Source organism: Camellia sinensis, chromosome 1, assembly GCF_055761805.1.
Source record: "Camellia sinensis isolate YWXY chromosome 1, ASM5576180v1, whole genome shotgun sequence".
Lineage (NCBI taxonomy): Eukaryota > Viridiplantae > Streptophyta > Magnoliopsida > Ericales > Theaceae > Camellia > Camellia sinensis.
In genome coordinates, this window is record NC_138961.1 from 229,063,004 (window position 1) to 229,088,747 (window position 25,744).

The window sequence follows — 25,744 nt, forward strand, 5'->3', positions numbered from 1 at the left end:
GCAAGTGAGATGTCTGGTGCCAGGAACAGCGTTGTTGTTCCATGGTCCATGAGTGAGCCTGGCAGGAAGGTCGGCGGCAAACCAACATGAACTGTCCCGAGCTCGGCTATGTCGGGATGCAGCCGAGCTCGGTCCTCATTGAGCACAACGAGCGGAGTGCTTTGGCCAGCTGCACAGCACGGCCGTTGATAGCCAAGAAGATTCAGCCCGGCTGCCGAGCTCCCAGTAAAGTGGGCTGGTAGTTTGGTTAGGTGATATTCAGCAAGATTTGTGCTGACAGATGGGATAGCAGCACTACGTGTCGAGAGACGGATGGGAGTAGATTTGGAGCGCAGAAGGTATATAAGCGAGTCTGCGCCCCCCATGCTGCGGCAGATGACATTTTTGCGAGATAAACACTAAACACAACTCAGTCCTCTCTCTCTCTATATCCCTGTGTGTGTGTCTAACTTGATCGTCGGAGGGGTTTTCTGGCCACACACAGCCAGGTAGCTCACCGCCGTTGTGCTCGCAGGTCGATCGGACAGACAGGAGCTTGGAAGAAAGGAGTGCGGGCTTGCCTGAATATTTGCTCCCCGTACAATATATATGTATTCATGCGTGTCGTACATAGTCCATGCTAGTGTAAAAACCCTTCAGTGTTGAAGTGCGCTTTACACACATTTAAACATAAGTGAATCCTACTATAAAATTATGCAAGTTTTCATGAATTTAAATAAGTGATTTTATAAAAATGAGTAAGTTAAATATAAATTCGCGTTAGTCTTAAGTTTCCACAAATTTACGTGAATTTGTATTTAACTTATACATTTTTGTAAGATCACTTATGTAAATTCGTAAAAATTCACATAATTTTATGATAAAATTATATATGATAGGCTTTGCACACCAGAATATTTCTCTATTTAAACAAACACTGCATAAAGACCAAAAAATTTAAAAATAAATAAATAAATAACACACAAACCTCGCGCAAAAGGTACTGGTTGGAAATTTTAATAAGAATTACACAAAACAAGTAATGATTCTCCCAAGCAAAGCATAACTACCTACCAGCTTGGGATTGGGGGGGGGGGGGCGCAAAAGGTACTGGTTGGAAATTTTAATAAGAATTACACAAAACAAGTAATGATTCTCCCAAGCAAAGCATAACTACCTACCAGCTTGGGATTGGTGGGGGGGGGGGGGGGGAAGCAGAACCCCAGCTTGGGATAGAGGTTACTCATAAGTGTGTATGAGAGAGTTGAATTAAATCAAAGAAAGAGACAATACAAGATAAATTCACGATCATGATCAGTTCAGTGGTGGGAGAGGAGCAGAACCCCAGATTGGCGTAGCCATATGATGGGTTGGCTGATAAATGCATAATTTTTTAGCGCAGACAGAGAGAGAGAGAGAGTGTGTGTGTCCCTCCCTCCCTAAGTTAAAACACAATACAGGTTGGCTATTTTTGAAGTTGAAAGCTGAGCACTTTGTTAAATCAATTGATTTATGGAGAAAAGAATGATGAATCATACCATCATTTAATGGAGCATCAAAATAAAAGAAAACCCTTTTTTTACTTAATTGGTTTTCAAAACTGAAAGGTTGTGGAAGTTCAAAAGGAATGAAAATCAACTTTAACCATTATTGGTTTTAATTTCTATTTATTGGTTTTTAAAACTGAAAGGTTATGGTCCCTATTCCTTCCCAGGTAGAAATAAGAACACTGCCATTTTTCTTTCTAAATCCTCTCAAGGAGAAACATAAGGCACCAAAGGGGAAAGGATTAGAAGGCAATAACATAATCAATAACAAAAAGTTTATTGATAATCACGCTTCCGTTTAACCGTTCATCAATGGATTCAGGTATGTCATTTTGTCTTGAATTCTTGATAATACACATGGTAAATGATCCAAAGTGTAAGGTTTATGTTCTGAAATTTATGTTGACAATACTTTTCTGTATTGATCTGTTTTCTTTGAACTTAGATTACTTTAAAATAGAGACAAAGTAGCATATGATACTCTGGTTAAAACAGATTTGAAAAGGGTAAGATGTTTGCAATCTTATTCTTATTTTTGTTGAATTTTTAACTATACTCTCATTTATAAATGGGTCAAATAGCTGTAAATATTTTAGTAGAATTTATTGTCTGTTCTAGTATATCATATTGAATTGTTAATCATTAACTCCTCTAACCATTGAAGCTATTGGATAAATAAGTAACTTCATGAATTATTTCCTTAACAATAATGAATAGACTATTTTCGTGATTTCAATCCACGCAACTAAAAAAGCTAGATTTTGAGTTCTATTACGTCAACATGCTTCTAGCAGACTAATAATTCAATTACCCCAAAAGCAAATTAAAAATCACAGTTTGTTCGGTCACTCTTTATTAATATTCTCTCATTAATCCTTCCTTCCTTACAAGCATGATAATTTCTTCTCTATCTCTTTCACAATAATTTGAAGGAAGAAATGGTACTGCTCTTCTTCAGAGCTTGATCTTCCATGGTCATGAAAAAAAACAAAGTCAAGGCCGACTAATGTTATCTATCATTATATTTTATCCAAGGGCTTCAAACGGATTTGAACTCCATACTTGGGTTTTACAGTGAGGACTATAACCGGCGCATGGCGATAATTCTCTGATATTGTGAAGCTAAACCTTGATATCAACATGGCTAATATAATCTTAGCTTCCATCATTGCGAAAGCTTGGCCAACACAGTTTCTTGGGCCGGCAGCAAAGGGTATGAATCGACCTGGAGCAAATGACTTGGATGCGAACCGATCAGGGTTGAACTCATTCACATCTTTGCCCCATAGTTCTTCACTGTGGTGGATTGCAAGCACTGGAATCCATATTGATAGTCCCTTTGGGATGTTTAGGTCTCCTAGCTTGATGTCTTCAAAGGCCATTCTAGGAAGCACTGAAGCTGGTGGGTACAGCCTAAGTGATTCATTAATCACCATGTTTAACTGCATAATATTAAAAATAAATAAATAGTAAGTTTGTGTAGTGAAAAATTAAGCGAAATGTCAAAAATTTGTTCATAATTTTACAGACATAAATTTGACTTTCAAAAAAATAATGATGGTCATACTTATCAAATGGTTGAAGCCACCACTGAAAAGTCTACTCCCTGTTACTCAAAATTTATTTTATGTGGTCAGGATATGTATATGATTAATTCCGTGCATGTAAAATTGTTGTTTGATTTTCTAGTGACTCTAATATCTTTATATGCATTACCATCTAGGTTGCTTAAAATTTTATGCAAACTCAGATTATAAGTTCATTTTTGAAACTTTTAAGTTAATAGGCCCAAGCTTACATTTTTTTAGTCAAAAGGATATTATTTGTCCAAAAAAAAAAAAAAAAAAAAAATTTATTTGTTCAAACTAACTTATTTGTCTATCTGTCCAAATGTCACCCATTTACATATGTGTTACATATCTGTTTAATAATTTGTTCAAATCTTACTTATATGTACACATGTTATCTATCTATTCACTTATATGTTCAATGTCATTGCCACCTGACGCTACCGGCAACTTTGCGGTCAACTTTTTGAACATTTTTTCAGCACGTGTTCTTACCACCAAAAAAATATTGACTCTTAAATCAAATAACATAAGACTCTATAAAAATAAACTTTTTACTAATTAATCTTATTTTTATATTGGCGGACTTACATCTTTTTGAAACAGTGAAAAGAGGCGGAACCATGGATATAAGTACACTTATTTAGATAAGTGTACTTATTTTGGTCACATTACCTCTTTATTTTTCTACATATTTTTTCATAAAAAATCAAAAAATATATTTATTTAAATCCTTCTAATTAATCCCATAATACTGAAAGTGCGAGGGGAAATAATTAAGAAATGTAGCCTAGGGTCTAAGGCAAACACTGATCGACGTGGGATCAGCAGGGTTGATCTTTGAGTGGTGATTTAGAGCACTAAATTTGAAACTCTAAAAACATCATTAATGAGGTGGCAATGTAAAAAAAATAAATAAATAAATAAAATAAAGGCCAAACTATCACATCAATGGTGGAGTCCACATGATGCCACATCATTAGTGGTGCATTAGTGGTGCTAAATTAGTGGTATGAAACATTTCTCGTTGAGCTTTTTCGGAGGAATGTTTTTGTGGAAATCTCCAAAAAAATATATATTTTCTTGATAAGAACTTGTTTGACATGTAACACTTTAAATATAAAAGTCAAAAAATTATTAAAATAATCAAAAAAAATTCATAACTCATATCAAAAACTTAAATATTATATTTTTTTTTAATTTTTTACACATCTTTTGATAAAAAATTAAAAAGTTATTCCAAACATACTAATTTTTTTATCTCATATTTTAGTTAAAAAACTAAAATATTACTAGAGGCTCCGTTTGAAAACAGACTTTTTTTAATAAAGTTTTGGTTTTTTAGCTAAAATATGATGTAAAAAAATTAATATGTTTGGGATGACTTTTTGACATTGTGTGAAAAAATGTGCAAAAAATAGAGAGAAAAAGAAATCTTTGATTTTTTGGTATAAGTTGTTGACTTTTTATTTTTTTTAATGACTTTAATTTTTTAATTTTTTGACTAAAATTATTACTTACCAAACGAGACTTAAAATAATATGTTTCCAAACGAGACTAAAATCATTATAATTATATAAGATAAGTAATTCAATGATTGTCTAAACTATTCTATGCTCCATGAGTACTTGGTCACCTAGTGCTGCACATTATAAAAAATGTCACTTCCAACTTTTGATATTTGATTTGTTATTTAGGCAGATCTATTAAGTAAGACTTTTCTTTTTGGTACGTCACTCTTATTCGTCGAGTTTGATTTTATTCAAACAATTGTTATAATGAATAAAGATTACTCACCTTCAGACCCAAAAAAAAAAAAAAAATTACCACCTTTATTGGTTATTCCATTGTGATCAAATATTTTAAGGGGAGTTGAAAGTAGATCAGAGCCGATTAAAAAATAGAAATATTAATTCACTCATCATAAAGTCAGAAGTTAATTTTTTTTTTTTTTTTTTGTTAATTTGTTACCGTATAAGTGGTGGCATATGGTGCATATAGAGTTTGGAATAACCGTCCTTGTCAAAATCATTTTGAACAAAAGTTTCCTATAATCTTTAACAAAGCATAATAGAAAATAACTAATAATTTCTTGGACTTACCAGGGTGAGTTTTGAGAGATGATCAACAGAGGGAACACCACCATTGTAGACATGTTTGACCTCGGCACGAACCTTATCTTGCCATTGGGGGTTGCTAGCAAGAAGCATGACTGTCCATGTGAGCAAGAGGGCTGTGGTTTCGTGCCCGGCGAAAAAAAAGGTTTTGCATTCATCCATGATTAGTTGCAAGTTTAAACTAAACCCATTTCCTGATCTCTTCTTCTGCATCTCATTTAGCAACATACCGAGTAAATCATTTCCATAAGAACTGCTTCGACCGATCTCCACACAGTCCCTCCGGCTCTGTATTATCTCCATTAGTAATCTCTCTACCTCCATCTTCAATGATTTTATTTCTCTGTTATACTTGCTAGGAAAAAACCTGTAAAAACAAAATTAGTAATAAATGGGGAAAATACCCCAACAGGGTAATTTTTTTAAAAAAAATCAAATCAATGAAAAATTTTATACATATTAAGAATTAAATTTGTATATTTTTTTTATTCCCGACTGCCATGTAATGAATATGATATATGTTGTTTAGTTTTTGAAACTTAGGAACAGAGGAAATTGGGTCCCACATTGAGTTAAATTTAAATTGAATGTTGAGTTCAATTTCAGAGAAGTCAAATACATAGCACTCAGAAAAATCATAATTTAAAACACTATTTGGAACATGAGGCACTCAATGTCAAATTCACTATCCAATACTTATATGCCTTTTTCTGTTTACTTATACAATAATAAAATTATCTGAATTATTAATTGAAATAAAATTTTAACATTATTAAAAACTGTTAATTAACCTGATCATTTATTAATAAAAGACCTATTTGTTATGAAATTAGAAACTTTTTTTATTTAACAGAATTAATTGAAAAAGTGAAATTTCTAACTGTTTACTTAGACAATAATAAAATTATCTGAATTATTAATTGAAATAAAATTTTAACATTATTAAAAATTGTTAATTAACCTGATCATTTATTAATAAAAAGACCTATTTGTTATGAAATTAGAAACCTTAAAGGGCATAATGTAATTTCTAGAATCACAGGGAGTAATTTGTAATTTAAATAAAACTCAAGAAGTGTGTTTATAATTTACCCTTAAAAATGGTATCAACAAAATAAAAATAAAAATAAAAACTAAACCCACAAATAAAAGGACATCGTTTCTTGTCAAAAGAAAGAGACAAAAAGTCGATTTTCAGGGTGTTTTTTTGGTTCTCAAGCGTGTTCATAATTGTTGTTCAAAAAAAAATGTGTTCATAATTTCATTCTGATGAATTCCCCATGCATATGTACTCATATATATTTTTTAATATGTATATTTGAATTTCAAACTACTATTTTTGCACAAAAATAAAGGCTATATGATTTATGAAAACAACAATTGTTTTGTTTGTTTTCAACAACACCAAAAACACTCACCGGCTTCCAGGAAGGCACAAGTGGCGGCTAGCTTGAGCACAAAGTTGTTGCAAAACAGTGAGCAAATGAAATATTTGTTTGCCCTTCTCATAGCTACAATCGAACTCAGTTCGCGAAATTATATCAGCAGTGAGTCGAGCCATGTACTCGCCAATCTCGAACTCAGTCTGGCCCATCTCTACTGCATTTTCTAGTGATTGGACCATCATCTTAGTGCAATCCACCATGTAATCCGCATAGCCCTGTCAATCCAACCATTTCCATTTAATTAGCATTTACTCCCCCAATATTATATTAACAGTTAAAAGAAAAATCAGAACTCTCTTCTTCTTTTTTAAGTTATACTATTTATGTGCACCTTAAGTTTGTCTCCCATGAAAGCGGGCGCAACAATGTGTCTCTGGTGATGCCAATCATCACCGTTGGCCATTAGTAGACCCCGTCCGATGAAGTGCTTTGATCCTTGCTGTTGTAGCCATGATTTACCGGCTTTCGTACTGTATCTTGATAGAAGCTCTTTGATTAGCTCTGTCTCTGTTATGCACATCCGAGGCTCGATTCCATTCCAGTATATAAACCTTTTACCTGTAAAATCAAATTTCAGTTCTGGATACAAGACGGGTTATTATTTTTATTTATTTTTTTTATAATTTAGTATCTGGGTCAATAGACCGACTAAGGGCAACTTGGGTTTTTGTTGTCTTGAAGCCATTTGGATTTAGAACATACTTTGGCTTTGTTAAAGAAAAGCCATTAGTGAAGGTAACTGAAATTTTGTTTTAAAAGGCCGGTGATTTGAGAAAGACACTTTCGAATAAATGTCATGACACGCTTTGGGCAGAGTCAACTTACTTTGACTTTATTGAAGTAAAGGGTATTACTATTACTCAAATCAAGAATGATATTAGGAATTTAGTACGCACTGGTCTCATTTTCTATGATTGATATGATTACAAATATGTTTGGTTCCATTAACCAGTTTTCAGAAAATTCTATTTTTTTATTTTCTGTATTATTTTTTTGTTTTTATTGATTTTTTTTAATATTTTATGTAAATTTTTTATTTTTTAGACACACCTAATATAAATACACCTAAAAAGTAAAAAAATTATAAAAAAAATCTTTTAAAAATTCACTAAATACCAAAAATATAAAAAAAATACAAGAATTCAGTATATTTTTTGTATTTTTATGTATTTCTTAATTTTTTAAAATATTTTTTCACATTTTTTTTTACTTTTTAGATATATCTAAATAAAGTACATGTAAAAAAGTAAAAAAAATGTTTAAAATTTTAAAAATATTCACTAAAAATAAAAAAACACGAAAATTAAAAAACTCAGTTTTTAATTCAGAAAACTCAAAGCAAACACACTGATGAAATTACCATAGAGTTTAGACCAATGGAGAAAATGGGGCAAGAGGCGGTCAACAATGTCGTGGCTGATGCAGTCCATGTCACGGGCAGTGGATTTGGAGACTAGGGAGGCCATGTCCAAGATGTTCCCAACAAGAAACCGGGGTTTAGGGCCACGCACTCCTTGCTTTTCCATGATTTTCTTGATGCGTCTTGGGGTTATCCAGTAACAAGTTAGAGTTTCAAAAGCAACTCTAATGAAGAAGAATGAGAACACAAGTAACAGAGCTAACAAAACCATCACGGCCATGGAAGTGATCATCTACCAATTCTAGCAAACAACACTGTTCCTCTGATTCGAATACAAAGGAGGAAGTGAGAGAGGGAGGGTGGTTTGTGATTTGTTTGGGACTTAGAAATCCACATTTTATAGTGCTTGGATGGCACAATTGTAAAATTGGAGACTACTAATTTATTCCTAACTAGTGTATGTACATTGTTTAATATTGAAATTTATGTATTTTTTTTTTAAAATAGTTAAATTTATAAAATAAAATAAAAACATTTTAAATTAGTGAAAAGCACATTGTATTGTATTGTATTGTATTGTATTTTTTTTTTTTTTTTGGTACTACATGAAAGCTTGTTAGTATGACACTTTAAGTTTCTATTAGTCTAAAACAATAGAATTTATAATTTTACATGTGGTTAATATATATTTTTTTTGAAGAATAACCCATAATTTTGAACCAATAAAATTCATTTTTCAAAACAAATTCAATTTCATAAATTGTACTTTCGAAATAATTATATAAATACTAATACTCTTAATAAAAGTATATAAAAGGTGAAATATGATTGGTTGTAAAAAATTTAATTATATTTACCCCTCTAATAATATTTAAATACATATACATTTACTTGTACAAAATTATGAAAATTAATTGTATTTAATGATATTCGTAGTTTTGGCTTCTCATTTGCTAATGTTGTATGCACTAATTAGTGTATTAATTGGTATTCGTAGTTTTGGCTTCTCATTTGCTAATGTTATATGCACTAATTAGTGTATTAATTGGTGTACCAATTAATGATATGACATAATTTAAGATATTTTTTGTATTGGTAATTTGTATCATGAATGGAATTAATAATAATGTTATAATTAATGTTAGTACATTAGTTAGTATATTACTTGGTATATGTAGCACCATGGGTCAAACCAATACTCAATTTAAACCTTCCAAAAAATGAAAAGACTCGAATAGGGATTGAATTAAATTTACGGTGGTATTACACACACCAATTAGTATATTAACTAGTATACTAACACTCATTATGACATTATTATTGATCCCATTCATTAATCACATTATAAATTTTAAAAACCTCTTAAATTATGACACATTATCAATTAGTACATATAACATTATTTTTAAATTTAACCAATCAAAATAGGGAATGGAGTTAATGTTTTGGGAAAAGGATTAAATGACCAGTTGACCTAGTCTCGTTGGGAAGATAAAATTTATCCATAAAAAATGTTAGAGGCTCCAAATATTCTACCAAAAGTTTGACCAAATGTCTTATATGAGTGTGGGTCCCACACCCATGTGAGACATTTGATAAAACTTTTAGTAGAATATTTAGAATCTCTAACATTACTCATTCATCCATATCACCTTAATAATGACATATTTTAGGGAGAGAGAGACATACCTCTTAATCTGTCATTAATAAGTTACCCTCACAATAATATTAAAGTAATATTTTAAATTTAAATTTATAATAAAAAAATAACATTTTAAATTAGTGAAAAGCACATTGTGATCCCCCCCGCCCCCTTCGAAATAGGGAATGGAGTTAATGTTTTGGGAAAGGATTAAATGATAGGTTGACCTAGTCTGGCTGGGAAGATAAAACTCATCCATATCACCTTAATAATAACATAGAAACATACCCCTTAATCTGTCATTAATAAGTTACCCTCACAATAATATTACAATAATATTTTAAATTTATAATAAAAAAATAACATTTTAAATTAGTGAAAAGCACAATGTCATCCCCCCCTTCCCCCTCTTGTACTGCGTGAAAGCTTGTTAGTATGAAATAATAGAACTCATAATTTTAAATGAGGTTAATATATGTTTTTGAAGAATAGCCCATAATTTTGAACCGATAAAATTAATTTTTCGAAACAAATTCAATTTCATAAATTGTACATTCAAAATAATTCTATAAATATTAATGACTGTGTTTAATTTTAATTTTTTGAATTTAATTTTATAGAAATTAAATTTTTTATTTTTTGTGTTTTTTTGTTTTTAGTGAATATTTTTTAAATTTTAAATAATTTTTTTACTTTTTTAGATGCACCTTACTAAAATGTATATAAAAAATAAAATATTTGTAATTTTTTTTTAAAAAGTAATAAATACAAAAAAATACGAAAAATGTGTTGAATTTTCATATATATATATATATATATATATATTTGTATTTTTGGTATTTAGTGAATTTTTTTAAAAAAATTTCACAAATATTATATTTTTTAAGTATATTTATGTTAGGTGTATCTAAAAATTAAAAAAAAATTACTTAAAATATTTAAAAAAATTATAAAAATAAAAATATGAAAAATAAAAAAAATTAATTTTTTGAAAAGTGAATTCTAAGTTATGAAACTAAACAGGTTGAACTAAAAGTATAAAAAGGGTGAAATATGATTGGTTGTAAAAAAAATTAATTATATTTACACATCTAATAATATTTAGACACAAATACATTTAATTGTACAAAATTATGAAAATTAATTGTAGTTTTGGCTTCTCATTTGCTAAAGTTACCAAGATTTGGAAGATGGGTCAAATCAATACTCAATTTAAACCCAAAAACAAAATGAAAAGAGTAATGCTAGGGATATATATATATATATATTAATTGATACATTAATTAGTATAATAACATATATTATAACATATTATTGACTTCACCCATTATAAAAATTACAAATACTCAAAATCTCTAAAATTATGATACATCATCTACTAAGATACTAATTGATATATTAATTGATGCATATAACATTATTCTAATATAACTGCATATTTTTTTCCCTCAATCTGTCATTAATAAGTAATCCTCACAATAATATTATAGTAATATTTTAGTAATCTTGGGACTATAAAGATAAAAGAAAAATTATTGTAATTCAGAAAGAGTTATGCTAGGGATACCAAATAATCTATTAAATTTTTTACCAAACCTCTCAGGCTTGGTTTGGGAAGTGGGTTGGTTTTTTTGACCTTTTTGGCTATTTTAGTCTGGGCTAAAAAGCTTGGTATGAGAAGGGCTTTTTGGCTATATGATTTTTTTGACTTTTTTTGTGATAGAAGAGTGTAATGATTATGGATTGGATGTGATGTTTTGTTTGTTGTGGCTAAAATAGCCTATTTTATTTTTTGTGACTAAAATAACCAAAAAAGCCTCAAATCTTGCTTTCCAAACGGTGCCTTAGACCTACAAACATGTGGGTTTGTATAAATTCCATATAAAAATTTGGTAAAAAATTTAATAAATTATTTAGAATTCATAACATTTTCCATCTAAAAATATTATTATGTTGTCTATGTGATAAACATAGAAAATTAGAAAATTACTTTATCCACGCAATTTCTCTTTCACAAATCTTTTTGAATGTCATGACAAGAAAAAGACAAATTAATAACTCATCCTTTTACACTTCTCTCAAATCTCAACCTTGCCAAGCCATTTAGGAGTTTTGTGAGGGAGAAATTGTATGGATGCAATACTATTCAGAAAAACAAATAAAATAAATTTTTATTTAATCAATCAAAGTAGATTAGATCGAATCCACACCGTTCTCATTATGTATATATATATATATATATATATATTAAACGTAGTGTGCTTTTCATGTTTAGGTGATATTTTATAAGAGTTTATTTTTTTTAAAAGAGTCACGCCAGTATATATTTTTTTAATTATAAATAGAGTTCTATACAAATTCAAACTTAATCTAAATTATAACAATTTTACCTATTTTATATGGATTCTATTTGACAAATATTTCTTTTCCATATATTTTTCATAATAAATTGAGATAATCTACAAACCTAATACCAATTTTACGTTTCACGTCTTTTTTCTTAATTCTTTCAAGGGTATTAAGATTTTTTTTAATGCTAAATGTCTTCTCTTTTTTTCTTTCTTATTTTTTCATGCATTGTTCTATACCCAACACTAATTTTATATTATGGATTTGTCGTTTAAATTTTATAGTGATTCTATACATGAAATTATATTTCACTTCTTACATTATTTTATATGATCACAACTCACATGAGGAAAAACATGCACAACAATGATGCTCTTGAGGAATTTCTAAATTTCAGATTTGCTGCTTGAGTTACTTTTTAAATTGTTGAACAGTAAGTTATTTTATATCTTGATATCATATTACATATGACTAATCACTTCACACATTGAAATGTATTTATCATTTGGATGCTTTCATTATTTTTTCTTTTTGAATTTAGATATTGTTATGTGATTCTTTATTGGTTAATTGTTGTTAAATTTATTTTATATAGTTGATATTTTAATTTAATTAAGAGTGTTTATTTTACAATCTTATAATTTAATATATATCATATAAAATTATTATATGATAATCCAACTACAACATATTTATATTTAATGTTTTAATAAATTTTATATAATTTCTATTTCTACATATATTTATTTTTCAAATGAATAAAAAAGAAAATTAAATAGCTTGAATTACTTTTAATTTTATATTACTAATTCTTTTTCTAATTTAACTATTACTTTTAATATCAAAATGAGTATTTTATTTTACTATTTTATAATTTAATATATATCATACAAAATTATTATATGATAATTACATTTTTATAATACGATAGAACTAAAATTATCAAAATACACAAATAATTTAACTAAAATTAATATATATAGATATTCAAGTAATAATTTTATAAAACGATGGCACCAATATTATCAAAATAAATAATTAAAATTATATTTTAATTTTAATTTTAATTTTAATTTTAATTTTAATTTTAAATTAAAATTAAACTTATTCTTTTATAATACTTTGTACTATCAAATACTTTTTTTTAAAAAAAATATAACGTGGATTATACGGGTTAACGGCTAGTTATAAATATTTTTATTGATTCATAACAACATTTGTAATTCTCATGATTTCAATTAAACTGAACATTGAGTAAAATTAGAGATTTCAAATATTTTACTGCTAAATATTTTACATAGCGATATGACTCACATATTTGAAATATTTGATAAAACATTTAATAAAACATATGGAATTTCTAACATTTTTCCTGAACATTTGATTTGTACAACGGATCAAATTGGATTTTATTGATAGAATCAAGAATTTTATTTCATTATTAATTACATTGAAAAACTCACGGCAAATAAACCCTCTATAGAAATATGGTATAATTTTAAAATTTTAAAATATATTTATTGTTTTATTCTTAAAAGACAAGACTAAAATATTAAATCATGTAAAAAAAAAAGAAAAGAAATTTACTGATAAGTTTCATATACAAAATTCAAAATCCATCTAATTCCAAAACAAAACACTTGCATCAATTAGTCCTATATATTTTTAACTGTTACAAAAAAATCTTATTTTGAGAAAAAAAAATTAAAGATGTTGCTACATCTTACCATCGCCGAACTTCCGTCAGAAAGTCATCGGAGACTCACTGAAATGTTCAACATCATCAGGAAGTCGCCAGAATATCACCAAAATTCGCCGGAATGTTTTGAACGTCACCAAAAATTGTCGAAATGTCTAGAATGTTCGCTGGACATCAAGAATATCGTTGGAGACCCACCGAAATGTCTAGAGTAATGCAAGGAAAAAATAATGAATTGAGAAATTAAAGTGAAAAGAATAGCAAAATATGCTAAATATTAATAAACTGAAAGAAGAAAAACTTAATAACAACAAACAGCAACAATGAAAAAAAAAAAATGCATGTTATTTTCAATTTTTGTTGGTCCTAACAACCACCCATTATATGATTATCATTCAAACACATAATAAAAATTAATTGGGAAAAAAAATAAATGTTTAAAAGATTTATCAATTTTACATAATTTCTTTGATAGGTAGAAATAATTTTTAAAATTTTAAAAATATTTTTTCGACATTTATTTTTGTCAAATTAGTTTATATTTTATCAAATTGAAGATTTTGCCCTGAAATTACGCAATGATATCTTCAATTGTCCTTATTTGGAACAAGATTCAAAATTCAGGATCAAATATGTCACAATTGAAAAGTCAGGGACCAAAATGACACGAGCTCCAAACTATAAGAACTGTTAGTTTAATTTGTCCTTAATTTTTCTTAGAGTACTTAAAAAATGGGAGTGCTTGGAAGATCTTACTAAAGTAATGGTTTCGATGGTAAGTCCACAAAGGATTTTAATTCTGTCTTAAACAAAGCTGGAGGAGAAAGAAAAATGACTTTGTTAACTCCTAAAAAATAACTCTATGACTATTAATTAATTTTAAATATGATAGTGATATAGAGTAATGGTAAGTCTCAATGTAATCGAAGACTTAAATTGTGAATATTGTCTAAGGACAATATAGTAGATCTACTAACTACTCAATGATATATAACTGAGAAGGTCAAATGAAAAATAGTGGTTGCTAAACAAAAAGTTTGACCAGAGAGCAAATAAGAGAAAGTTCATCGAATGAAATGTGATTAAAGCCTATTAATTCCGAATCGCTATAATGGCAACCCAAACTAACTAACTGATATTCGAAGATCTAGGTTTAAAAGGACAATTGAATCATGGATGACTCATTATAAATCACTAGCGCTGTGTTTGGTTGGGAGATTTGGGGAGAGATTTGGAAAGGGAAAGGGAAACGGAAAGGAAAAGGGAAAAAGTGTGTGAAATTAAGAGAAATATAAGTATATTTTATTCACATTTCATCTACATTTTCTATTTTCATTTCCAAATCTTCCACAAATCCCTTAACCAAACCCAGCATAAATGAGTCTATTTCCTATCCATTTTTATAATGAGAGTGATATCTGCAACATGTATTTTATGCAAAGGACTTAGGGTAAGTTATACTTTTAATGATTACTTATATCTTGAAAAACTTATAGGGATATCTTTCAAGAAGAGTGTTTTAAGAGACTCAAAATAAGAATCACTTATATAAGTGTGAAAGGGGTCACTTCTATGAGAATTGATAAAACTGAATTCTCTAGAGCACTCATAAATTTAGGAATTGCCCAATGCCAAAATGGGCATAAACGAAAGAACCAAGCTGTGCTCAGAAATATTTTGTGTAAATTCTATTGTCTTAACTTATATAAACAGCTAAACAGTTCAAGGCATCATGTCCTTTGATTAGCTAGTAACTCCGATAGTCTTTCACAAAGGAATGTTTAAGACCAAAAACTACCTATTCTGGTGTAAGATATTTCCATTTTGTACTATCTTTTGTTAGTATTGACATTTCATTTGCATTATGTCGTCAATTTTATTCATGTGGGGGGTTGTTAAAAAAATTTAGAAGTGAATAGAATTGGATTCCATTTGAACGAGAGGGTGCAACATTTCATAGTGTATCTTCATATGAAAGGTGTGACCCTAGAGTCATGGCCTTTATAAATGGTCACATATACTTCTATAAATACCATCCCTATGACATTCATTTGTTGTTAGAATTCATACATATGTCATAGTCAAGTATAAAAGAGAGAGTGCATAACTTAAATTAATTCGTTATACACACAAAAAGTGTGCAATTTCTGTGTAGGGTAATCGTTGTATACTGAAGACAAGACGTCTATTAATCGCAAGTACCAGAGGCAAGGGCGAAATTCTGTTTTAAAGACGTAGTGTTCAAACACTGACTTCAATCACAATCTATATTATATTTACAAGATTTCTATAAGAAATTTTTTGTGTTTTATTTTACTATTTATTTGCATTCAATTAATTTTTCTGAAAACATTTTCCTACGGAAGGTTATAGTTTAGCTCTTCTCATTTGTTTTCCACCAAACTTGGACTCCAAATATTTTCTCTAACCAATCTCTTTTTCTTCCCAGACATTCTTGGCAACCAAACTCGTGTTTTGTATTACATCTCATCCTCTTCTTAGAAACTGTAAAGCGAATTACTTTCTTTTTAAGAATACTAAAATTAAATAGAATATATATTAATTGACCGAATTTTTTAGAAACAAAGTTCACTAACAAATTTTACAAAATTTTATCCTTTCATATATTTTTTTGATGAATTTAATTTGTCTCATTTAATATTATTAACCATCATCCCATAGTGTACATGCCACAGGCCTAGTTGTCCATTGAATATTGATGGATAAACTTCAGGCTTGTATGAGGATGAATCTTTTTAAAATAAGATTATATCGGATCTATTATTACACAATAAACTTTAAATATCCATTGTCACTCATAAATCGCATATATTATTTAATAATGGATATAAGTTTGGAGAAGTTATAAACCTAATGTTGTTCAAATTGTGAAATTAATTAAATAAATTTATGAAGAAATCAAAATTATATACTAAGAACATATGCTGATAATTACAACTAAATTTCAACAGAAATACACAAACAATAAAATGATAAAGAAACCAAACCGAAGTCTGCACGGTAGCAGTTTCCTTAAAACAGATTTCGACGCCTCACGGGTCGAGTGCATGAGGAATCCTGGCGTCTGTCTCTCAGGATACGACGGTTAAAACCAGCTACGGAAGAAGCACTCTCTGTCTAGCTTAGCGAACAAAAACACTGGCAGCACTCTCTCACAGTAGGAACTTTCTGGCAAACTGACTAAAGAATGGAAGAAACAATTTCTGTGTTGGAGACTTGACAGGAGGGTCTCAATTTATATAGGTAAAGGGGAGAGAGGAGAAGCCTCCAGCCTTTATGGCTGGTCATTAATACACCATTAACCTCTGCAATAAAGGCAGGAGTTACAAACCTCATTAATGCACTATTAAACTCTCCAATAAAGACAGGAGTTACAAACCCCATTAATGCACTATTAAACTCTGTAATAAAGACAGAAATTACAAACCCATTAACACTTTCATGAAGCTAACTTTTCTCATTCAATTTTCAATGGTTTTGGCTATACTATTTGTGGTGTAAAGATCTCATTGCAAAGTATCTAGACCCACTTGGACCCAACACAATACATGGTTGGGACCCACTTTAATATTTAATTAAAGTCACCAAAAAATTATTTTTTCCAACACCCAAAACATTTAAGACTGGACTCCATCTATTAAAAAAAAAAATAAGACTAGACACAATGCTCGAAGAAATTTAATCTAGAACATTCAAATTTACAAACTCTTTATCATCGGGTTTCCAGTTGATAAATTTTTGATCATAAGCAAACAATGCATGTGAATTTTCAAAAAAAAAAAAAAAACCGTCATAGGTTGTAAAAGTTATTTGGTGCCATATATGATAATGTCACAAACATATTTTAGATTTTTATGAAAACGCCAACAGATCTCATGTAATTTTACAAAAATTAAAAATTGAGATGTGTTTGTAACAATACGACTAATAACCTCTCTTGAAATTGGCTTAGGGCCGGCTCTGAGATTTAGGAGGCTCAAGGCAAACTTCAGAAATAGGGCCCCTCTTACATTGAAAAAAAAAGAGTTCACGGATAAAACGATAAGTTAAGACAACTTTTTTATTTGTTTATAACCACAAAAAAATTTACTTACACATATAATCATTAAAATTATAAATAAAAATTTATTTTCATGTATTAAGATAGGAAGCAATTATTACAAATACTAAAAAAAAATAAAAATCTGATCTTGTTACTTTATAGTTTAGCAATATACAATTTACAATTGAACCACGATCAGTTCAATTGGGCCTATAGTATTTGCGTTTTTTTTTTTTTATATATCTAAAACATAAAATTATATTTGAGGGTCCCTTTTTTCTGTCCAAATTTAGGGGCCCAAGGCCTAGGCCTCCCTTGCCTGCCCTCAGAGCCGGCCCTGAATTGGCCTGGCGGCTTTGCAATGGTCCCAAATGAACCTTTTTGGGTGTCCAACGAGCTCAAGTGCATGAGATGCCCTTTGACATTTGTGTTGGATTGACCTCTCTGTCACCAAAGTCAATGAGGGCTTGTAGGTCAGAAGAACATAGTTCACTAAAGTGTAAATGATGCTCTGGTTTGGTATACAAAAATTCTTATTTTACATTGTTTTTATTGGCTAGTTATGGTTGTATAATTTTTGTATAATTAGGATAACAATATTTTTAAAACAAGAATCTTGTAATATAATAAACCATAAATATTTTGACTTCTAGTTGGTAATACTCATGCCCACTAGTTTATTTAAATAATAAATTTACAATATTTAACTCGCATTTAATAATGTCACTACTTGTACGGATTTACATTAGAAAAAAATATTATGCACAAATAGATTTTTTATCAAATTTTCTTATCACTATACATAAATCAATGAGTTTCACATGAATTTAATAATATATTTGTGCTCATTAGATTCTAATGTATTTTATGTTATCAAACCTTTTTGGACCTTAAAATATTGCAATCCTCCATATGTGTGACTTGCATAATGCGTTTAGAAACTTTCACCTAAACACCTTGAACTTATTTTAATTGTGTGGGGTAAAAACATTCCTTTTAAGTTCATTCTTTTTTCTTTTCTCTCCTTTTGTGTGTTTTGCTTGTATTAGATAAAACAATTTTATGTTTGTAAATTAAGCCATTTTATGGTTAGACTATGGGATGAAGTGGATTTGGAAATACTTCTTCAATCCAGTCAAACCTTCGAGATCCTTGAGATGTCACTTGAAACAAAAACGAATACTCCGGTCAGTGGTGTTGAAATTAGTACTCCGATGAACAAGTTAGTTTTTTATGAAAAAGACTCGTGTTTTCTCTCTTCTTCACCTTTTATATACTGTCATCCTTCTCGACCCTCGTTCCACGTAACCTAGCCTCTCATCATTACCCTTTAGAGCCTATCTTCATACTATACTCTCAAATGGAAATCTCCATCCCACTAAGTGAGCCCTTACTGACCTGTACTATTCAGACTTCACTATATGTCAAAAATATCTTTAATGTTCCTACCTACTATGCTTACTCGGCGTTTGATGATTACCCAACCCAGCGGGCTTGGGCCTTGTTCGACCCATATTGGATGGGTTGGGCTACTAGATGCCGTTTAAGATACAATTTTATTCGGCTTTCACAGAATACTTTAAGTCACACTACATAGTGAACAAAATTGTGGAAATACTTAAGAAACAGCTTGATCACAAAATACTTCTCAGCCAAAAGGAAAAGATCATTGTTTCTTCTTCTTCTTCTTCTTCTTTCTTTTTCTTTTTTTGTATTTCATTTATTGTTTTTAAAGAAAGTAAAGCTCAAGGAAAGAGCCATACTGGGATGGACTTTGATTCTCTCCATTCCATGTGTAATAGAGTATTTTCATTATATATATTAAGGTTATGAAATAGAAATGCAAAATTATAATTATTTTAAATTAAGAAAAGGTCATTAGATTCATCGTTGGGTAATGTAATAGATTTCTCCATTGCAAATATATAACCCATTGAATAGAAACAACTAGTTTGAAAAAATAGTTCTTCTCACCAAAAAGGACAGTTATGTTACATATCTAGAAAAAATTGTTTAAATTTTGCTAAAAAATCAAATATGAGGATAAAATTTATTCTCTATTTGGCCCACAATACAATAACTTTAAATTTACCTCCTAATGTCATTTTCAGAGTAAAATTCTAATTTAATCTTCAAGATAACTACAATTATTGAAAACGAAAAGATTCTCATTTGGTTTAAGCTTCTTTTTTCTTTATTTTTTCGAGTAAACTTTTTTAACTTTTTCAGTTCTTCTAGACTAAAAGGGTCTTCAAAAAAAAAAAAAAAAATTTCCCCCACCCCAATGAAAAATAAAAATAAAGCAATTGACAGTAATAAGTGTTGGGCAATCTTCACTGTAATTAAATTAATTAATTCTGTTTGGGTACTAAACGACAAACAAAATATAAAAGAAAAATAAGAAATGAGAGAGAAAGTTTGATTACAAAAATCAAACTAGAAACAGAATCAAATAAATAAAAACAAATTTTATTTTGTTACAAAAATAAAATTAAAATATGATTTAAATAAATAATAAAATAGAAAATAAATATAACTTACTTGATTAATATTTTGAATATTATTCTGATCAAGTCCAGTGTTTGACACTGTCTCCTTAAGACAAATTCGTCCTCTCTACTGTGCTTTCAGAATATGGACGTCTATCTCCCAGGATGAAATAATCAACTACAAATAAATGCAGCATTACAATTTCTTTGTTCAACAAACAAACTAAGTGTTTACACTCTTTCTCACAAAAATTAAATGCAGCAAAATGAAGAATAAATTTGTAGAGGAGAAGTACGAAATTTCTGAAAGTGAAACATCAAATGAGGGCTGCCTATTTATAGATGTAGTGGTGGCTATTGATTTTGAATTAAACAGGTGCTAACCTGTTTTGAACATGTATGAAACCTGTTTGGTTTTGAATTAAACAGATTTAAATCTGTTGGGTTCAAAATTGAAACAGATAGAAATGGAAGGGACCTGTTTGGGTGTAGAGGAAAATCAGAACAGATTAATTTCGGAATTAATTTGAATTCTGGACAATTGGACAGATTTTATTTCCAAAAATAAAATTAAATCCAAATGTTTCTGGCCCAAAAATATTAGTATTGGGCTGAACAAGCCCAACCCAACCACACACCACGCACCCGCGCCCAAGCCTAGCTCGACCGACGTCTGGCGGCGGCGCGCGCGATGATTTTTGGGTCCAATGGGTCAAGTCCATTTTGCCCATAACCTCCCTCTCTACAAAACTTGGATACCCCTTGGGGCACACCCTAAGTTCCAATCTCGTGCCTTACAACCCATTCAAAACTTCCCATCAAATTAATGTGGGACAAGCCTTTTTCCAATCTTAAGAAATTTCCACCAAAACTCCATTTCCATAGAGCTCATTTTGGCTTCAATTTTCTATTCACTCGATAATGGTTTTGAGCAACCAAATATACCACGTGAATCACAACGCGGCATAGAACACGTTACCACTTTGATCCGCGAAAATCAATGCACGGGGCCCATCTAAAAAATAGACCAAATTTAGAAAAAAATTCTGATTTTACCTAGAATTTTCCAACCATTTCCAACAATATGAAGCAGCCAATCAATTCTGTATGAAAATGATGTCCAAAAGCCCAATGTCTTGGATGCGGCTGAATACACATACACCCCAAGTGGCTCAAGAATCTTACTTGAACATAACCGAAAGTTTTATATTTTTGTATATATAACATTTTAAACCATCCCATTTAGACTTCAGTTATGTATGTCTTGCTTTTTTTGAAGAAAAAAAATGGTATATCTGTTTTTTTAGAATCAGTTTGAAAGCATCTAATTCGGGGGTCATCTAGGAGATAAATATTCCATCAAATGTTAATGGCAAAGATTAAGAAGTCGGTGCATAAACCTTATCGATAATTATAGTAAAAAAGAGGCCCAAAAAGAGTTGCTTTGGTATAAAGTGGAGATGCAAATGCAAAGATTTTACAGTTTAAAATAAAACTAAAACAAAGGATTAAAAATGTCATCAATGGCGGAAAGGGTGAGGAGAATCATCATATGCTAACGATTTTTTTGGATTGGATATGCTAAATGATTTTTAAGTAGCCATATACATTGTTATTCAACATATGCTTTTAAGGCAGTTGAAAAGAGTTGATTGACTGACTCATGAATCAGTCATAAGGGAAGAGAGAGAGAGAGAGAGAGAGAGAGAGAGAGAGAGAGAGAGAGAGAGAGAGAGAGAGAGATGCATGGACGGGCATTACGCTAGAAAGAACCAAAGCAAAAGGAACATATTCTCGTGGGGTTGGCAGCCCTTGTGAGAGGCATTGTGTCCTATAACCTAACATGGAGAACAAGCCCTATACAATTTTGTCCACAACAGAGAACTCTGTTCCACATTTTTCTTGTTCCAAATTAGTTCTCTACTACACGATGAGTCTTTCAATTTCTCTCACACTAATCATGTGATAGAGAAATTGTATAGACAAAAGATAAATATTAGATGCAACAGTGATATTATACATTCTATGTGTTGTCATTAACAAATAGTAAATTATAAATAGTGAGTAGGATATCACTTGTCTCTCATAAATAAACTATATACTCACTACTCTAATGTGAAATTTCTTGTCAATTGATAATAACGGCATGTGATATAATTATTAGGCAAATGCTAACAAATGCTCGAGGTATTATTTAATATTAATTAGTTTTTTTTTTTATAAGAAAAAAACTTTGAAAATAAGGTTTAAAAGAGTTATAAAATTAGTAAAAACAAATTTTAAAATAGATGAAAATCTTTTTATTTTTATTTTTTATGCTTATAATTATTATATCCAATATTTACGGGTAGACAGAGAAGATGGGAGAAGAGAATCCTGTCTGAACTGAATCATTGAGTTAGGACAATTGTGTTTCATTAATAGCTAGCATTTAGGCACACCACTTGATTTAATTCATGAAGAGAAGAGAGTAAGAATGGGCAGTTTTTGATGGATGGCCCAGCATGTCATCGACAAGTTCAATTTTTGTTATTACTCTTAAATAAATTATATATATATATATATATATATATATGTATATCATATATGCATGGGTTGTCTTGCCTTGCAAAGAAGGAATCAGTAAGCCTGATGTGGATGTAGTTTTGTTGGGACTCCCCACTACTACAAAAACACATTTTAATGACACTATACTAGTGACATATTCTTAAAAAAATATCCAAAAAAAGAATATTTGGTGACATTTTTAAGAAAAATGTCATAGAGCCACAAACATACAAGGCTCTAGTGACATTTCAATTAAAAAAGTGTCACTTCACTACAACAAAAATGTCATTACAACAAATTTACATTTTAGTGACACTACACTAGTGGCATGTTTTTAGAAAATGTCACAAAAATAAAAATTGGCATTAAATGTTTTAGAAAAATGCCACAGAAGCACAAACATATAAGGCTCTAGTTGGATTTCAATAAAGAAATGTCACGCCAATTTTATGGCATTTTATAAAATAATGACACAAAAAATCATGTTCGTGATATTTACCAACAAATGCCACTAAACTTTAGTAGCAATGGCATTTTTTAAAAAATGTCAGGACACTAGGTAGGTGCAAATTAATTTTTATGGCACTTAGGTGAAAAGTGTCATAAACAAATATTTTATAGCATTTTGAGAAATGCCACTAAGCCAAAAACTTTCCAAGCTTATAATGACATTTTTGAAAAAACAAAAAATGCCAATATATTTTCTAAAATTTTAAAATGCAGTAAATGATTAAAAATAAATAAATTAAACTCAATATACACTACAGGAAAAAACGCATTCGGCGACTAAATTTCCCGACAAAAAAAAATTTGGTCGCTAAACCAAAACAGCATTAGTAGCCAAAAGTAAAGCTTTTTGGCGACTAAACAATTTTAGTAGCCAAAAGTCTACAATTGGCGACTAAAACTAAGTTTGGTCGCTGATTATATGGGTTTTAGTGACTAAAAAATTTTTAGTAGCCCAAAGCAAAGTTTTTTGGTGACTAAAAAAATTTAGTAGCCAAAAGTTTACAATTGGCTACTAAAATTAAGTTTGGTCGCTGATTATATGGTTTTACCGACTACAAAATTTTTTAGTAGCCAAAAGTAAAGTTTTTTGGTGACTAAAAAAAATTTAGTAACCAAAAGTCTACAATTGGCGACTGAAAAATAAGTTTAGTCGCCAAAAGTGGTCATTTTTAGCGCGGGAGAACTAAAATCCTAAGGCGGGAATTAAATTTTTTGGCCACCAAAATTTTGGTTGCTGAAAGTGCATCTTCGGCGACCAAATCCGATTTTAGTCGGCAAAAGTTAAGTTTTTAGCAACTAAAAAACAATTAGTAGCCGAAAGTATAGAATTGGAGACTAAAAAAATATTTTTAGTTGCCAAAAGTGATCTTTTTTTATTTTTATTTTGCTAGTAAATAGTTTATTTTACATAAATTATGTTTAATAAAATAATTATGTTTATACATATACTTTTATATTAATATGAATGCATGTACTATATAAATAATACATGTTGCATATATAATCATGTGGTGCTATAGAGGTATAGTGGGAAGAGTGTGGTGTAAAAGGTTTATCGTGCGGGAGGTTGGCGGTTCGAGTCTCCGCAAGAGCGGATCAAATTATCGTCACGAATGACACTTGATAGCATCACGAATAGTGCTTACCATGACATTAAAGTCTCCGTTTGGGAAGTGTGTTGGCTTTTTGACTTTTTGACTTTTTTATTTTTTTTGTGAGAGAAGAGTATAATGATTATGGATTAGATGTGATGTTTTGTTTGTTACGACTAAAATAGCCTATTTTGTCTTTTGTGGCTAAAATAGCCACAAAAGCCCTTTGCCAAACGGAGCCCTTGCCAAACGGAGCCACAAAAGCCCTTGTCACTGAAAGGTTTTAGTCTTGATGTTGTAATGACACTTATAAGTGTCACTAACTCTTTTTTTAATAGCGCTCGATAGTGCCACAAATAATATCTACCATGACATCAAAATGTCATTGAAAGTTTTTAGCCATGATGGTGTAGTGGCACATATAAGTATCTACCGTGGCACTTGTAAGTATCTACCGTGGCACGGATACAAATGGCATTTGTTCAAAATGCCACAAGACTAAAAAATGTCATTAAATCAATAATTTTGTGGCACTTTCAAATGTCACTAAATTAAAAAAATGTTGTAGTGCCCACATGACATGCACATTAATTTATAGGATTGTCTTTCCAACACAAAACTGATTACCAAACAAGCTCTAAAAACACAATCTTCCTGAATGACATCTAAAGTTTATTACTTAAATTTGATCACAATAACATGCACCATTATATTTTATCAATAATGCTACAGAAAGATAGGAACTCAAAAAAAAACAAAAAAACCTTAAAATTTACTGAGAAAGTTAATGTGTAGTGCATATTTAAACTTGACGTGCATTGAGGCAAAACTTATAATGAATCTTGTCTACACAATTTAAATTTTAGGTGGTCTTTTTTTGTTTTTGTTTTTTTTTGTTTTTGTTTTTTTTTTGGGCATGTAATATTGCTCATTAATGTGATACATCACTATTATATTGATAAGAAAAATAATATACAAACTCACTTTCTAGATCCAATGATGTGTAAGAGATGATTTTGTTATAATTAGAGCAAATATGAGAGAGAAAGTTAACTTAAATGTTTCAATTGATTGACACATCATTGAGTTTTAAATTTTAGTCTAACTTTTAAGTTTAAACAGTAATGGTCGCTAGCATGTTTAATTAATGATGGACTTATAATCTTGGGCCAGTCGAGTGGGGTACAACTACAAGTTAAAATCAGCCCAATCTTAGGCCCAGAAAAGTCCAATCCAACAAGTTAATGGGGCCCACACTCCAAGTTCAAACCCATTAACATGAATCCTGTGGAATCTGGGATCCATTGATTTGTCAACTTCTTCGAGACCCAAAATGAA

At 30.0% G+C, this 25,744-nt stretch overlaps 1 protein-coding gene across 1 annotated transcript; it reads right to left on the minus strand.

The window, feature by feature from the left end:
- Nucleotides 1-2,346: 2,346 nt before the first annotated feature.
- On the minus strand, nt 2,347-8,389 carry LOC114317518 (cytokinin hydroxylase). Its single transcript, XM_028264256.2, has 5 exons — nt 8,017-8,389; nt 6,988-7,214; nt 6,630-6,871; nt 5,197-5,578; nt 2,347-2,968 (listed from the first exon to the last, which is right to left on the minus strand). Exons 1-5 carry the CDS (start codon nt 8,306-8,308, stop codon nt 2,546-2,548), a joined length of 1,566 nt encoding a protein of 521 aa, XP_028120057.2. The 5' UTR covers nt 8,309-8,389; the 3' UTR covers nt 2,347-2,545.
- Nucleotides 8,390-25,744: the final 17,355 nt, after the last annotated feature.

Excerpts from the sequence above, each read along its gene's own strand:
- LOC114317518 (XM_028264256.2), bottom strand. The coding sequence starts at position 8,308 with ATGATCACTTCCATGGCCGTGATGGTTTTGTTAGCTCTGTTACTTGTG. Across the intron at positions 7,215-8,016 it reads CCATTGGTCTAAACTCTATG|GTAAAAGGTTTATATACTGG; the intron begins GTAATTTCATCA and ends TTGATTTTACAG. Across the intron at positions 5,579-6,629 it reads TTGTGCCTTCCTGGAAGCCG|GTTTTTTCCTAGCAAGTATA; the intron begins GTGAGTGTTTTT and ends TTGTTTTTACAG.